The sequence below is a fragment of the Trachemys scripta genome, chromosome 3 (genome assembly GCF_013100865.1).
Source record: "Trachemys scripta elegans isolate TJP31775 chromosome 3, CAS_Tse_1.0, whole genome shotgun sequence".
In the NCBI taxonomy this organism is placed as follows: domain Eukaryota; kingdom Metazoa; phylum Chordata; order Testudines; family Emydidae; genus Trachemys; species Trachemys scripta.
Genome location: NC_048300.1, coordinates 61,593,073 through 61,609,171, shown reverse-complemented (window position 1 = coordinate 61,609,171; position 16,099 = coordinate 61,593,073). Strand labels below are relative to the sequence as shown.

General features: G+C 42.4%; 1 protein-coding gene across 6 annotated transcripts in view; it reads left to right on the top strand.

Moving 5' to 3' along the window:
- The window catches only part of LTBP1 (latent transforming growth factor beta binding protein 1), a 324,664-nt gene that overhangs the window by 262,816 nt on the left and 45,749 nt on the right, over positions 1 to 16,099 (top strand). For all 6 annotated transcript variants that reach the window (XM_034764910.1, XM_034764911.1, XM_034764912.1 and 3 more), the window contains one exon: positions 2,994 to 3,137. In XM_034764910.1, the coding sequence (XP_034620801.1) occupies positions 2,994 to 3,137 (144 nt within the window). The remainder of the gene's footprint in view (positions 1 to 2,993; positions 3,138 to 16,099) is intronic.

Here is a 16,099-nt window from a genome sequence, read left to right as displayed (position 1 = left end):
ATGCAGCATTAACTGTAGCCCCAGAAAAATGATGTTACCAATGTACAGAGTTTTACTGGCAAAAGTAATGAGTACTTTACAGGTTCTGAGGGCACAGTTAAGTTAGTGCATGTGTGCACAATTCTGGAGAATTGGATGTATGCTTTGCAGATGGCTACGTGGTGGAAAGGAAAGGGATCTTGTTGTGCAGGTGAGGAGTCTGAGTCTGTCTTGGTTTTCTGATGTGTGGGTGGTAAGGCATGTTAACTGAGGCTCCAATTCGGGAAAGCACTTAAGCACATGCTTCAGTTCATTGCTTAAGGACATATTTAAATCCCATTGTCATAAGCACATACTTGGGTGCTATGCTGAATAGGGATGCTTTCCTTGATTGGGGCCTTCATCTGGTGTGAATGCCAATGTTGCTTCAACTTATGATTTCCTTAATCTTAGTGATTGAATTGAAAGGAAATAAATTTCAGCAAAATTAATTCTAAGGGAGTGATGGGTTTTTTTCCCAATGTTATGAAATATAAACTGAGACAAATTAAGCCTATTTGAACTAATGGAAATAGGCTTGGCAGGATTCAGTTTAAATAGATAGATTTGATAAACAGCCCGAAATCAATGGTAGAACAGTCGGTAACAGGAGTGCAACCTGCAGGGATCAGGTGTCACCAACCCGGCAGCAGTGCAACTGCAGCCGCACTGTTATGGACCTGCTCCCTCACTCCTGTGATGGTGGATCTGCAGAGGTCTCTCTCAGCTGCTGCAGAGCCGATGGCACCCAATCCCTGCAGGCGCTAGGTGTGAGGAAGGCTGAGTTCCTGGCAGGGCAGAGCAGAGATCCCTGGCTAGGTTGTGAGAAGAGCGAGGATGAGTCCCCAGCCACGAGGGAGGCCACCCTGCTGATGAATGGCTCTGTCCCTGGGCCGGAGCCATTTGCAGCTGGGTGGCCTTCCCCATGGCCAGGGACTCGTCGTTATGGCCCTGGCTGGGGGTCTCTGCTGTCTCTGTCAAGAACACGACTTTCCCTCACCTTGTGCCTGGAGGGTTCAGGTGTCACCAGTCCTGTGGCTGTGCAGGGAGACCTCTGCTGTCATGGCCCCACTCTCTCACTCATCAGCCAGGAGTGTGGGAGCCATCCCTGGGCAGGAACTGTGCAGCAGTACCTCACAGCCCATTGCAGTCCTGGCCAGGGATCTCTGCTCCGCTGGGCCAGGCTCACAGCCTCCCCTGCAGCTTGGGCCCCATGGCCATGCAGGGAGCCCCTGCAGCCCAACTGTCAGTGCTGGGAGCTCTCAGAACCCCTGCTGTCAGTCCTAAACCCAACCCGACCCCAACCCCACCTTAATTTCTGGCAACTATAAAAATAATTAAAAATCAGGAGGGGAAATCAATATTACTCATTGAAATTAGAAAAAAAAATCAAAATTGAATTCTGCCAATCCTAAATATGAGCTGTCCCATATGGTACTGTGTTGATATTTGCTTTTCTTTTGTAATGTGACAATCATTGGTTTGTGTGTAATATTTTGCATATAATAACTTTTCAAATACTACGGCAAATTCAGGGAAAAAAGGAAGGAAGGGAAGAAGAAGAAAAGAAAGTTTGTGGAAGCTTATTTTTGTTTCTGGCTGTTAGTAAAATGAATGGAATTCTGCACTATGGAAGAACCACAGAGTTTTGCTGAGTTGGATATGTGCTAATGAGATTATAGGAGATGTTGAAAGTATTCAAACATGCTTGTAAATGATTTTGATGTAAATGGACTACCAAAACATTTTTATGGAAAATATGTGTTTGCATAGTTTGTAAACAGTGTTCCCCAAAGAAGACTTTGAACTTCTTAATATGCAGCAAACAAAAGACAATAATTAATTAAATTAATTTAGAAAGTGTCACCTTAGCTGATCCAGATAAGATAAAAGCATATAAAATCAGTAGTGTAGTATATTATATGGCTACATGTTTATTTTGGTGGATAAAAAAAGAGCCAGTATGCTTTGTTACAAATATTATACTGTATATTGCCAATTAAATATACAAAAAATAAATGTATAAATTATGAAAAATAATGTAATAATTTTCGTTATGTAGTTAGTGGATGTGCTGTATTGTGGACAGTCAGATGTAAAACTCCGATAGATTTCAGTGGGAGCAGAGTTAAGCCAGTGCTGAGCATTTTTGGTAATCCTGTGGCATTCAAACCATAGACAATTCTCCTGTCAAATAGCAACTTTTCATAGTATTTAGATGAGGTAAGAAGTGTTGGGAGCCAAGTTTAGGATTCATGGAATGTTTTTTGGTCTCAGGCCAACAGCAATTGAGAGTACCACGGGACCCAGCCCTTACTGTAGAAGAGGAGACTTGCATTGGTCCACAGGGACTTAACTAGGTGATACCAGAATAATGTTTCTGGGCTCCAGAGCAACCTATAGGGTTTTGTGGGTGAGAAGTCTATTACAAAAATGAGTTTAGAGGACAAAAGGGACACGGTGCAAGAAGGCAGTTTTTCAGGGGGTGGGGAGAAGAGAATTCTGTTTGTATACCAGGGCCTAAATCCTGTCATCTTCTATCTGTTGAACTCTTTGATTTCACTGACCTCTGAAAGAATGACAGCAAGTTTTGGCACAATATCTGTTAAATAAAATAAATAAATACGGTGGGTTTCCTGCTGTCCTGGTAATAGCAAACATAGCTCAAAAGGAGTCAATATCTTACATTGTAAGAAATGGGGATGTGGGAGAAAGAGAGTAAAAAAGTTAGGACTCTGGTCTACCTTAAAATCAACACTGTCATTTTATAATTTTACTGTTTTTTCAATGGCTTTTATCTCCTCAGACAAACTAATTTCCTTAGGAGTCCACTTAAGTAGTAGTCAGGTTTCGATTGTTCCTCGGGGATCGCCTTTGTTTTTCTGCAGACAATATTGGCACAGACAGAGCAGGTAAAATAAAGAGCTGTCAGTGATGGAGAATGCGTCTGAATCAATTTATGCTTCATTCTCCAGATGTGAATGAATGTGAAATGCTGAGTGGGATATGTGGTGAAGCCCTCTGTGAAAACGTAGAAGGCACCTTCCTGTGTCTCTGTTCCAATGAAAACCAGGAGTATGATCCAATGACTGGACAATGTCGCTTCCACACATCCACAGGTAAAATACCAGTTGCTTTGCTTGCAGACATAATACAAAGCATAAAAAATGCACATCCTCCTGAATAACAGCAAGGATAAAAAATTGTGAAAGACTGTTTTAAAAAAAAAAAGGGGGGGGTGTGAAGAGTTACAACAAAAATTGTGAAGATTTGGATTTTATTTATTGCTGTAGTTAAATCACTGTTTTCTAAAGAAATAGTGTATTTTAGACCCCTTTTTAAAGCACAGTAACATAATAAGCTATGTTTGCTTTTGGGTCTGTTATTCTTGAACATGCTATAAATCATTAACAACAAAAATATGGCATAGATGCCTTTAATTTTTGTACACGAAACAATCTCAGAGCTCTGATTAGCAGGGCCTTTTTTCACACAGTGTGGTTTGTGGAACATTGTTTCTCATGATGTGTACCATGCTGAGGTGATGATGTCAATGTTAATCTTTGGCAGTGAAATGAAGGCTATGGCACATGAGATTTAAAATAATTTTTTTTAAATTTATATAGATAAGTACTGGTGTCTGGATAAGGTTGAAGGAAATGTAATGTTAAGAGCAAAATTCATACATGGTAATCCAGTCTTCTTATTGAATACTAACAGAAGAACTCACAAAAGTCAATAGTTGAGTGGCAATTTGTTTATCTAGTTTGAAAAATCCCCAACACATTGGCTCATCAAGACATGGCCAGTCACCTTGACCACGTTACTTGTTGGTTATACTCTAGCCTCTTGTCCCTATTTTTTTTACTCTTGATCTGTCTTTTTAGATCGTGAGCCTTTCAGAGCAGCCACTGTGCCTTTCTCTGTTATTCAGTGTCTAACACACTGTGGATGCTACTACAAACACCTTACTTAAAAGTTATCTTAGGACTCTCTCTCAGAAAGTTGCCTCCAAGTAGGCTACACAGCTCCAGTCTGGGGAGAGGAACAGGTCCAAGATAAGGGGGAGTAGAGAATAAGAGGTTGACAAATTGATTTACATGAGCTTTTCCCCCCAAACAAACAAATATTTGTTTTTTAATTTTGGGTTTACATTGCAGGCTGAGGTAGCTTCTGGATAGCTTTAGAATAACTTGCTGTACTACCAATATCCAATCTACATAATTCAGGAGGCCCTGGAAATTTCATCCTGTCTCCCATCTCTCCAAATCTTTTGCACAAGGCAAAACTCCTGGTGACTCAAATGGAACCAGGATTTGGCTCACTGAACATAGTGCCTTTTTACCTTCCTAATAATAGATCAGCGTTTTCTTTTGTGCAACACCTAAGAGGCAAGTTCTTCTTGTTAAAGAATCAGAGCTACACACTCTTTCTAGTTTATTCAGATTCCCACTTTGTGTATATGCTTTCTTCAGTATTTTGTTCTGCAACGTTTCCTGAGATGTGCTTGCACAGGGAAGCACATTGGTACTGCAACACTGTCTATGAAACAGCTACATAATAAAATGAAGTGTGAACCAATAGCAATGGGTTGAGGATCTCACCTTATGAAGTGGTTGAAGGCGTGAAAGATCTGGAGAATTGCTGGTTTAGAAGAATAGTACACAGCAGTATTGCCATTTACTTGCTTGTGAGGAAACAAACTGCAGTATACTTTCATCTCAAGGGGCCTCATCTCAGTACTGATATCTGATGATAACATAAATGACAACATTAACTATTTCACTGCTGATCAAAGCATGAAAAAGGAGAGGGTAAATCATAATACGAAGATCTACAGCCAGCTATGAGTGCCATCTCATTTTGGTGCCATAAGTGGATGGCACTTGCGAGATCTAACTATTTTTTCCCCAATCAAAAATGAACCAAGACCTATGAGCCTAGCAGAGTCACATCAAGGGGAGCCATTCCCAAGGAGCCCAGCAGGACATCTGATTCCAGCAGAGGGGAAGCCAAGCCCAAGAAGCCAAGCAGAATTCATGGATGTATCCAAGTATCATTTATTGCTGAGGGAAAGGAAAGCCCCCACAGATCAGCAAGCGTGCATGATCATTTTGTGAACATCTGTACAGTCTACAGCAAGTGGTGTCTCAGTTTGGCATCTTGAATGGGCACAACTTCATTTGTGTTCAGTTTGGAAGAGAAAAACTTATTTCCTCTCAATATGAACCCCTTCTTTGGGCACTAACAAAACACATACTTACTCATTTTCTCTCCTCTGTTAAGGTTCATCATGGAGGAAGATCTTATATAGGAAACCAGACAGTATGGAAATTAGAGCCAAGTAGGAGGCCCTGTACACTATATTATTTGACAAATGGAATAAGGGAACCTATATGTTACCAGGGAACACTGCAAGCTGATGTACATTGTGAAGGACAATACATCTTACCATTCTTTTATCTCTGTTTGCTTGCACAACTGAAGGAAAAAAACACTTCCTACAATCAGTGTTTCACGGGACAGGATATTTCTTTGTGTACTATATAAGACACAAAGCATGCACTTTTCTGTATAGCTTGGTAGCAAACTCTTTCTCATTAAGCTCAGATGGGGTTCTGTCTCAGAGTCTGAAGATCCTAGGAACTGATCACCCAAACAAACTGTGAAGTGGTGGTAATACCTACGGTGTCTGTAGGTTTTGGAAAACTTTTATGTAATTTACAATATGTTCATTTTTCGTTAACTACCTTTTTTTTGTTTTCATTTCATGCTGAAAATTAATGGCTAAATGCCAGGTTGTGGCTGATCCTTGCATGGGTGTGTAAGGCAGAGGAGAGCACAAACAGCCTTTCCTCTTGCACAGGGACTGGGCTCAGTCTAGTCGTTATTTTCCCCAGAGTACAAGGAATCTGCAAGGCTAGCTATGACAGCAGTGGTACACTGCTCAAAGGGTGCAGGGCCAATGCCACATCCTTCACCTAGCACCAGCCACACCAAGGGGGTGATGGAGTTCATGCTACACTCATGCAAAGGATAATGCAAAGGCCATGCTTCCTGGAGCTTTGGCATGCCATGTGCCTGAGTCAGGCACAGTGCTTCTGGGAGCTCCTGCTATGTGCTCCCATATCACCCCCAACATGGGCTGGTGCCTTATTTTACCTGCATGCACAGAAAAATATCTTGTCTGCCTTATATTGTTGTAAACATTAACACGCAAATGTTACAGATGTATTCAGCCTTTGCATATTTGTTTTTATACGTGTGTGCTATTTTGCACATAGAGAAATGTCATCCCATTTCCACTCTACTAAAGAGAAGTAGGTGCCATTTCTACTGAAGGTAGGGGCAGGGCATAACTGAAGCATAACTTTAATTCAGGGACTTTTTCACATGTGGTTAAAGGCTGTTCCCTCTGTATGTTCACACTTCTCTTTATTCACCCCAGGGGACCTAGAGTTTTCCTTTTATTTGGCAGAAATTCATCTATTATTTGCTATGTCCTGAAATGATCCTGTCACTATATGAACATTCAGCTCCTTAGTTCCAGCCATCTTGTTGTGTTCCAGTATTCATTTCAACTCAATACAAAATACATTTAACAAAAAATGAATGCGCAGGTTTCAAAGCACCTGTTTCTCTTTTCTTTATTTTGTACCCAAAGTAAGAAACATTCACTGAAACAACAAACACTTTTTTTTAATATAAAATGAAAATCTGCGGGACTTTTGTGCCTTTGGTATTGAGGGGGTGGGGGGGGGGGAGAAAAAAATCTTCCTGTATATTTTTGGTTTAAGGAATATACTTGTGTATCCTTTTAACAAGTTACATAAAAGATTTATTTTATCATGGATTTTTGTGCATATTCAGCTGAATATTGCATATTAGTAATTAATCATTAACATTTTATCATAATTATTAATAGTCATAAAAGAAAACCTGTTCCATTGTGCACTTAAAATCCCAATATATGTGATTCCTGTACTGACTTCAAAAGTAGTAAAGGATAGTATTTATTTGAAAAAGTCTGTCTTCCATTAGCAACTATAGAATATATATTTTTAAAACAAAAATTGAAAATGCAAATTTTATGCATAAAACATATTCAAATAACAGCAGGAATCTGGCTTATACACACCAAGGTCAGTAAAAGGAGAATTTAGGCCCCAATCCTGCCAGTGCTTTAATTCAGGTGGAGCCCTGATCGCTGAATTCAATATGAGCCCCTGGATCCACCTGTGCAGACGCAGTTGAAGGATCGAGACCTTCGGCTGCAACTCCATCTTTTTCTCACCTCGGTATTTAAGATGTGCTCAATTACTGGGGCATTCAGAAGAGTGGATTACCAGTATTCATGAAAAAAAAGTGTGCAGTTTTGGCATCCAAAATATAACATGTTTACTCCTGGACCAGTTCTATAAAAGTGTGGCCTCACCAAAGACCAGTTATAAATGTATGATGCAAAAACTCATGAAACTTCAAGGATAGAAAAAACAAATATATCGCTAATAGTGTTGTAAAGCTAGGAGTCTCAGGGGGAAAGTTAAGAGGAGATTTTTGGGGGGAGATCAGGAGAAGATGACACAGAAAAGAGTCATGGGGGTGTCTAATAGTGTCATCTGTTTCTACCCTATTAGCTGTGAAGCAGTTCACAAACATCTGATATTAAAGTTGGTTATTCTGATTACCATAGCTCTGCCAATGTACATCATTCCTAACCAATAACATCTCTGCTCCTCAGTCTTGGGCCTTTCTTGAACAGAGACTGCCAATGATGTCAAACTATTCTTGGTGGCTTTGTAATCTGCATTAATGTTTATTAGACACTAGACTGAGTCTGGTGTTCAAATCCAAATTGTATGTCTTTACATTTCAAGAGAGACCTTTCATACTGTCATTACTACCAAATAATTTTTATTTAAATATATAGTTCTTCTTTGAGTGCTTGTTCATGTCAATTCCAATCAGGTGTGTGCGTACCATATGCACGACAGCTGGAAGATTTTTCCCCTAGCAGTATCTGTAGGGTCGGCCTGGGCACCCCCCTGTCAGAAATATGACAATACAAAACAGTGGAAAAAGCGCTCAAATCTTTCATGTTTCCAAAACATATATTCCATGTGGGGGTTGCAGTTCCGTATCACTAACCATCAGGTGGTGGTTAGCAGGTACAATTATAATACTTGCGAGCCATGCAAAAATTTGCAGAACTCCTCCCTATGGATTCTCCTGAGGAGTTTTCCATGCTAGTAGAGGAGGGCAAATTAATTTCCTATACATCCCTCTAGGCGGCCCTGGATGCAGTGGATGCAGCATCTTGCACCATGGCTACCAGGGTGGCCATAAGGAGGAGTTCCTGGCTGCAAGTCTTTGGCCTCCCCTACGAGCATGGACCCTTTGAGGGTCAGTCTTTGTTTTTCGAGAAAACTGACTCTCGTCAGCACAGCCTCAAGGACTTTCAAGCCACCTTGAAGTCCTGGGACTCCACACCCCTGCCACGCAATGGAGGCACATTAGAACCCAGCCCCCACCGAGGAATTATCAACCTCAGGGTAGGCAGGACAGGTCGCGCAGGAGAAATAGGAACTCAAGGAAGAGACCTCGCCCCCTCCTCTGGTCAGGGCTGTGGCCAGTCTAAACCCTCCTCAGGCCCAAAACCAGCCTTTTGAAGGTGCACCCAGGGGCGACACACCAGTGCAAAGACTGGATCCATCCTACTTTACCTTTTCGTCCTGTCTATCCCCTTTCTACCATTCATGGGCCCGTATTATGTTGGACTGCAAAGTGACTGGGGCTTCCATGGACATGTCCAGGAGCAATGTATACCAATGTTGGCAGGGTCAGGCTGGGGCTATCAATATTACCACCACTCAATCCCTCCGTATCTTGAGGAGCACTTGTGAACGAGAGGGATAGGCGGGAACACATATAGGAGACGGCCTCCCCAGGGAAGGAGGAACACATCTGCTATAGAGCCCAGAACTGCTGACACTTCCTGTTGTGCCGTGTGGCAAAGAGGTCTACCTGGGGAAAGCCGCACTGATGGAAAAAGGAGTTTGCGACATCCAGGCATTAGGACCACTCATGGCTATGGAACTACCTGCTGAGATAGTCCGCTAACTCGTTCTGTACCCCAGGGAGGTATGATGCTTGCAGGTGTATTGACTGCTGTACACAAAAGTCCCACAGCACGAGGGCTTTCTGGCAAAGGGGAGAGAAGCATGCACCCCCCTGTTTGCTGATACAGAACATCACTGTGGTGTTGTCTGTCATCACTGATACACATCTCCCACTTAAATGGGCTTGGAAAGTCTGACATACCAGGCGTACAGCTCTCTGACATTGATGAGGAGAGCGAGCTCTGCCTGAGACCAGAGGCCTTGTGTCCTGAGATCTCCCAGATGTGCCCCCCAGCCCAAGTCCAATGTATCTGTAACCAATGAGAGAGTTAGCTGGGGGCTGACGAAGGGGACCCCTGCACACACTAGGTGTGGGTTGAGCCACCACAGAAGGGAGTTGAGACCCACGCGAGGCAAAGTAACGAACCTGTCCAAACTGTCTTGGGCCGGCCGATACACTGAGGCTAGCCATGATTGGAGCGGCTGGAGTCTGAGCCTGGCATGCTGCACCACATACGAACAAGCGGCCATGTGTCCCAGAAGCTTGAGGCAATTCCTTGCTGTGGTGGTGAGGGACTGCCTGAGACTCCAAATGATGTCGTCCAAGGCCAGAACCTTGATTCCGGTAAATACGCCTTGGCCTGGGTCGAGTCCAGCACTGCCTGTATGAACTCTATCCTCTGAACAGGGGACAGAGTTGACTTCCCTGCGTTCGGGAGAAGGCCCAGTTTGTCAAACGTTGCAATGATGAATCTGACTTGCGCCTCCACTTGAGCCCTGGAGCGGCCCTTGATCAGCCAGTCGTTGAGGTACACGAACACCTGTACCGGGTACCTGTGCAGAAACGCGGCCATGACTGCCCTGCATTTGGTAAATACCCAAGCCGCTGTTGACAGGCCGAAAGGAAGGACTGTGAACTAGAAGTCCTGAGGTATTTTCTGTGGGATGGTGTGATTGCCATATGAAAGTATGCGTCCTTCAAGTTGAGGGTGTCATACCATCCCCTGGATCCAAGGAAGGGATGATGGAGACCAAGGAGACCCATGAAGAAACTCAAGTTCCATATGAACTTGAGCTCTCGCAGGTCTAGGATGGGCCTGAGCCTGCCTTTGGCTTTTGGTATTAGGAAATACCAGGAATAGAAGCCCTTGCCCTTCTGCTCCTGAGGAACCTCTTCAACTGTGCCCAGTGAGAGAAGCGATTGCACCTTCTTTATGTGGAGTTGCTCGTGAGAAGCGTCCCTGAAGAGGGATGGGGAAGTGGGGTGGAAGGGCGGAAGGGAAGAGAATTGGGGTGAATATCCCCTCTCTACCATGCGGAGCACCCAAATCTCGAGTCGTTGCACCTCATGGTGTGGAAGCTCCGTGGCTAAACCCGGTGGAGCTCTCCTGCTCGGACTAGGTTAGACAAGTTCTCCTTGGCAGTGCAGTAGGAAACCCTCCACTAGAGCTACCTACCTTGCCAAATGGAAGAGATTTTCAAGAGTGTTACAAACTGGCGGTGGTGCCTGCCCCTCTGCTCACTGCGCACTCCACCAGGACAAAGGCTTCTTCAGCAGCATTCCTGGGGCAGGTTCCCACCCAGGAAATATGCAGAGCAGAGACATGGTCCTCCATACATACTTTCACCGCACATTATGCGATTACCCAGCAGGTCAGAGACGATGCGGCCTTTGGTAGAGTGGTGCTCCAGTCAGTGGACAACTCCGACCCCGCCTCCCTAATTTAGGCTTGGGAGTCACTTGATTAGAATTGACATGAACAAGCACTGAAAGAAAAAAAAACGGTTACTCACCTTCTCATAACTGTTCTTCCAGATGTGTTGTTCATGTCCATTCCAATACTTACCCTACTGCCCCGCTGTCGGAGTAGCCAACAAGAGGGGGGGTTGGGTCGGCAGGGCACTATATTGAGCGCCATGAGGGCGTGACTCCAGGGGGCACCCAGACCTACCCTACAGATACTACTAGGGGGAAAATCTTCTGACTGTCGTGTGTGCACATCGGATTGGAATGGACATGAACAACACATCTCAAAGAACAACAGTTATGAGAAGGTGAGTAACCGTTTTGTTTTAACTCAAGTGAACTGAGAGTCTGATCTTCAAGTATTTGCATACATACCCATGCATGTCTTTTTTGCACATGCATCATTGGATGTGCATGCACAAATTCCTGATTTACAGACACACATGCCAAAAAGAGAGACATCTTGCCATGTGTGCAACAGATTGGGAGATTTACATTACACATTCTGTAGTGCTTTGCATATAGAAAATAGAAACATACAAATATATATTTAGTGGCTTGCTGAAAATCAGACCCTGAAACTTTGTATTTCTTATGTCATTTGGAGGCAAAGGGCAGTGCTTTATAATTTATTTACTTAAGATTCCATCAACCCTACACATTTTATTTTTTACATTAATAATTTAGGGCACAATTAATCAAAGTTTTGAAATCTGTGCTTAATTTTAAGCATATGCTTTAGTTGCGTTGATGTCAACAGCACTTAGGCGTATGCTTAACATTAAGTGATTTGCTGGATCAGTGCAATATTAAGATATAAAAATATATAAAATACCTTTAGTCTATATTTAGCCCCCACTTTTTATATCTGGAATTCTGAGGCACTAATATAGCCATCATATTTACAGTCAGATAAATGTCTGTCTGTTGGTATCTAGAATTTCTTTGGGTTTGTTATAAGAAAAAAGATTGAAAAATGTTAATAAATATTTTTAAAAACTCAATCAGATAAATGACTGTATTATCCCACAGTTACTTAGTAGAGTAAAATTTCTAATTTTTTAACAATGAAATAAAAAAATCAGAAATAACCAAAATTGTGAGAAAATAAATATCTAGGTACTAATCAATTTTTCCAAGGAAAAAATACACTAAAATATCTTTTAAAAGAATCTGTTTATTAAAAGGTTAATTGTGTGTGTGTGTGTGTGTGTGTGTGAGAGAGAGAGAGAGAGAGAGAGAGAGAGAAATTATGAGTTTGTAGACACAGACTGGCCTTTGTAAATTTCTTTTTTTAAAGATCTATGTCTCACTCACTTTCCAAACATTCATGACGCCTGCTTGACTAACCCTCAGTCACAGCTGTGTAAACAACAGACTTTTAAAGTGCTGAACAGATAATGGGAGGAGAAACCATCACATCAAATATAAAATGGGAATAAATAATCACATGATGAGAATGTTTCTCCTTCCTCTTGGGACAGCCTCCGAAGCTCTTTCCCTGGTAAATGGTGTGAAAACTTCCATGGTGTTTCTGCTATTTAAGCCTTTGGCCCTGATTCAGTTAGACATGTGGCATCTGTCCAAAGAAAATGTATAACTTGGTGGTTAAAGTACTGCTCTCTCACCTTGGAATAACAGATTTAGTTCAGTTGAGTTTCTGCGACACATGATAGTCTTAATTTTGGTTCCTGTTGGACATCAGCTGATACCACAAAACCATCGTACTTTATGAAATGCAGTACATTATGGAAAATTGTAATTATCTGATGAAGGGAGACCACAGACTAAACTAACAAAGATGAAATAGCACTCAGCTGGGTGTTTCCCTTAATGTATACTTACTTACATTGGCAAAACAGCAAAGGAGAGTTTGCATTGTTGGTGGCAACGTGGTGTCTGCCAGCCCCTCAAACTCCACAAACCAAAACATTCACTTTTCTAAGGAAGTTAGAAACAAATTCAAATGTGTGTTTTGAACTAAAAGCCATAAATGTCTATTATACTCTCTTTAATTCACACACAATAATAGGCACAACAAAATAAATATTTTGGGCATGCTAATGTTAAAACAGTTGTAGCTAATGAAAATTAAAGAGAATAAGCTTAGTAAAACTTACTTTATTTCTTATGTGCAGCATTTTCATTTCATCGTATTTTACAGATACTTGAAACTTGATGTTTTTATTACTTTTAGTGTGTGTGTGTGTGTGTGTGTGTGTGTGTGTGTGTGTGTGTGTGTGNTGTGTGTGTGTGTGTGTGTGTGTGTGTGTGTGTGTGTGTGTGTGTGTGTGTGTGTGTGTTGGGAGCAATGGTGGAAGTAAGAGCCTGAGGTTCATTTTATTCCCCCAGCCTCTGTTTTACCCTTTCCACCTTGAGATCCCACATACCAGCCACTATCCTGACAACAAACAGGACTGGATGGGATTGGAAATGGTCCATTCCATAATTAGCATAGTTGGCTGCTTTTGAACTCCTTAAAGGCCCATAGAATGAGGTAGATTCTAGGACAGTGAGATGAACCTGGGTCTCCCTCATAACGGTATAAACAACTATCACTAGACCAGCCTGATGCATTTTCCTGGACATGCAGGAAGAAAGACAGGATGTGAGGGATGTGCATTAATTAGGTCACAACTTTATTAATTTAACTCGTCTGGGGACTCATACAAGTCATCCTTCCTTCCTCACTTGTTTCCACCTATCTGAGGGGTGCTGTCAGCCCCCTGCTCTTCCAAACTGCATCCTAGCCTATTGTTGTGACTCCATAGAAGGAGGGTGGTGAGGCTAAAGGGGCTGGGGAAAGGAGGTTGTCTTCTCACTGTGCAACACATTATGAGCCCCAACTCCGTTTCCCATCCTTCTCCTAAATTCACTTCCAGCTCCAGTGTATCAAGGAACCAGACCCCTATGGAATGAATACCTGCACTGGACACCTGCCACCTGTTAAGTTACAATATCTTGAACCTTACCTCCTGACCTATCCCGCCAGGTCCCTAAGCTACTATGGCGAAGGCAAAAAAACCCACCCTGCCACAGCTAATGTGTCAGTGAGGGAAACATTCCTTCCCAGTCCCCAAAAAGGCAACTAGTGCAGTACCCACAGCAGACCACAAAATATGATCCTTCTCTGATCCCATGGCTGGGAGGGTGGTAGCTACTAATTTGGGTATGATAGAGAGGGCTGCCTCCAAAGGGACAAGTTATATATTCTGTGCCCCAGGTGCACAGGGCACTAGTGGCTTACCTTAGCCCCTCCAGCCAGCCTCCAGGTTCGGTGAGGTTTTGGCCCCCTCCCCATTTGAAGGGGGGGACCCTTAAAGGAGCCATGACTTTTTTCTTCCTGCTGACCAGACAAAGACAAATCTTTGAGGTTGCAAGCCAAATATAAATAAAAGAACAATAAGACAAACAACACAATGTAGCCATGTGGCAGTTTTGATCTCAATTCTTATATAACATAATGATTTTGAAATACATTATAACTGAGGCATAAAATAAAGATTTCATCTCTTCCTGTAAATTTGTGACAATTTCAAAAAATGTCTCATGACAGTAACATTACCTTCTAGTCTCAATTGAAATTAATCAAATTTAAAAATATATGACAATCAGCCAACATGGAATAATTTTGGGTAGCTCTTTGTTATATTGCTTTGGATGGTTGTTGTCACGTTAAATGCTGAGTATGAAGAATTTTCTAACAGGAAAAATAAATATATTTTTCATCTTAAGAGTTTGCCATTCTGAAATCCCCAGCAGAAGTGGTGTTTTCTACCAATAAATTTGACATCTTTGGTTTCAAAGCACATGGGGAATCCAAATGCAAAATGTTGCAGTCCATATTTGTCAGGTATTATGGAACCGTGGAAACAAAAATAATTTCCACTTGAAGTTTCTCTCATCTCAGATCTTACTAAAGGTGAATAGTTTGTGGAAACTTGAGGTTAGATGGACTAAAGTGTTTTGGAAACATGAAAGATTTGAGTGCTTGTTCCACTGTTTTGTATTGTCATATTTCTGAAATGACTTGCTCTAAAATCTCCAAAGATATTTTATTCATTTATCTCGAAGGAGAACCAGTGCCCTTTAATTATGGTTTGGTAGGTTTTGATAAGTTTTCTTGTTATTTATTGAGTTAGTAACTATGTTTTGTAGAATTATCCTCTAGGTATTTGAGAACTCTGTGACATCATAAGTTTTATAAACTCCGTAAAACTGTGGATGATAGACTAGACTCAGGGCCAGCCTTAGGGAAAATGGCGTTCTGAGCAAACTTGTATTTTGGTGCTCCTGGTCCCCGTGGGCTCCCCAGGCTCCCCACCTCTCCTTTACTCCTAACCCTGCACTGTGCCCCCTTCGGCCCTAAGCCCTGTACCCTGCCTTCACCCCTAACCCCTGCACTTTCCTCCTGTACCCCAAATCCCTGAACCCCCTTCATCCCTAACCCTGCACCCCCTCCTGTGCCCCTAACCCTACATTGTGCCCCCTTTGCCCCAACACCCCTATTCCCCTTCTGTGCCCCTAACCCTTGACCCCTAACCCCTGCACTGTGCCCCTTCACCCCTAAGCCCTGCACTCCCCTCCTGCGCCCCAATCCCTGCACCCTCTCCTGTGCCCCTAACCCTACATCATGCCCCCTTTGCCCCAACCCCTGTACTCCCCTCCTGCACCCCCAACCCTTGCAACTCTCTTCTGCAGAGTCAATATATTTTGATTCCTCTGCTTATCTCTTTCAAATACTGCTTTAAAGTACAATGCAACTGCAAAACCCACCTTAACATAAGAGGGGAACATGTCCCCTGGTTCCAGATCAAAGAAAGCACTGCCAAGGTCCTGTGTCCTGCGTAATTATGCCTTATTTAGCTGCTGTTGTTTGGGAACTACATCTTCTCTGTTTCTCTATAACAGGCACAATTTAGTCTAAAAATTGATGTCATTCTAGTCCAATATATCAGGCATCAGACTGAGAGTCAGGAACCTGGGTTATGTTCCTGTCATTCACATTGACTCACTATATGATTTTGTATAAGTCACTTAGAACTCAATTTTCAGTAGTATTGAACTGTTGTCTTCCACTGAAGTCAATGGGAGCTGAGAATGTTGAAAATCAGACCTTTTCACTCTCTCTGCTTCACTTTCCGCATCTGTAAAATGTTTATTAACCTTTGTGACGTGCTTTAAGTGAAAAATGTTTGAAAAGCAACTTCGTAAG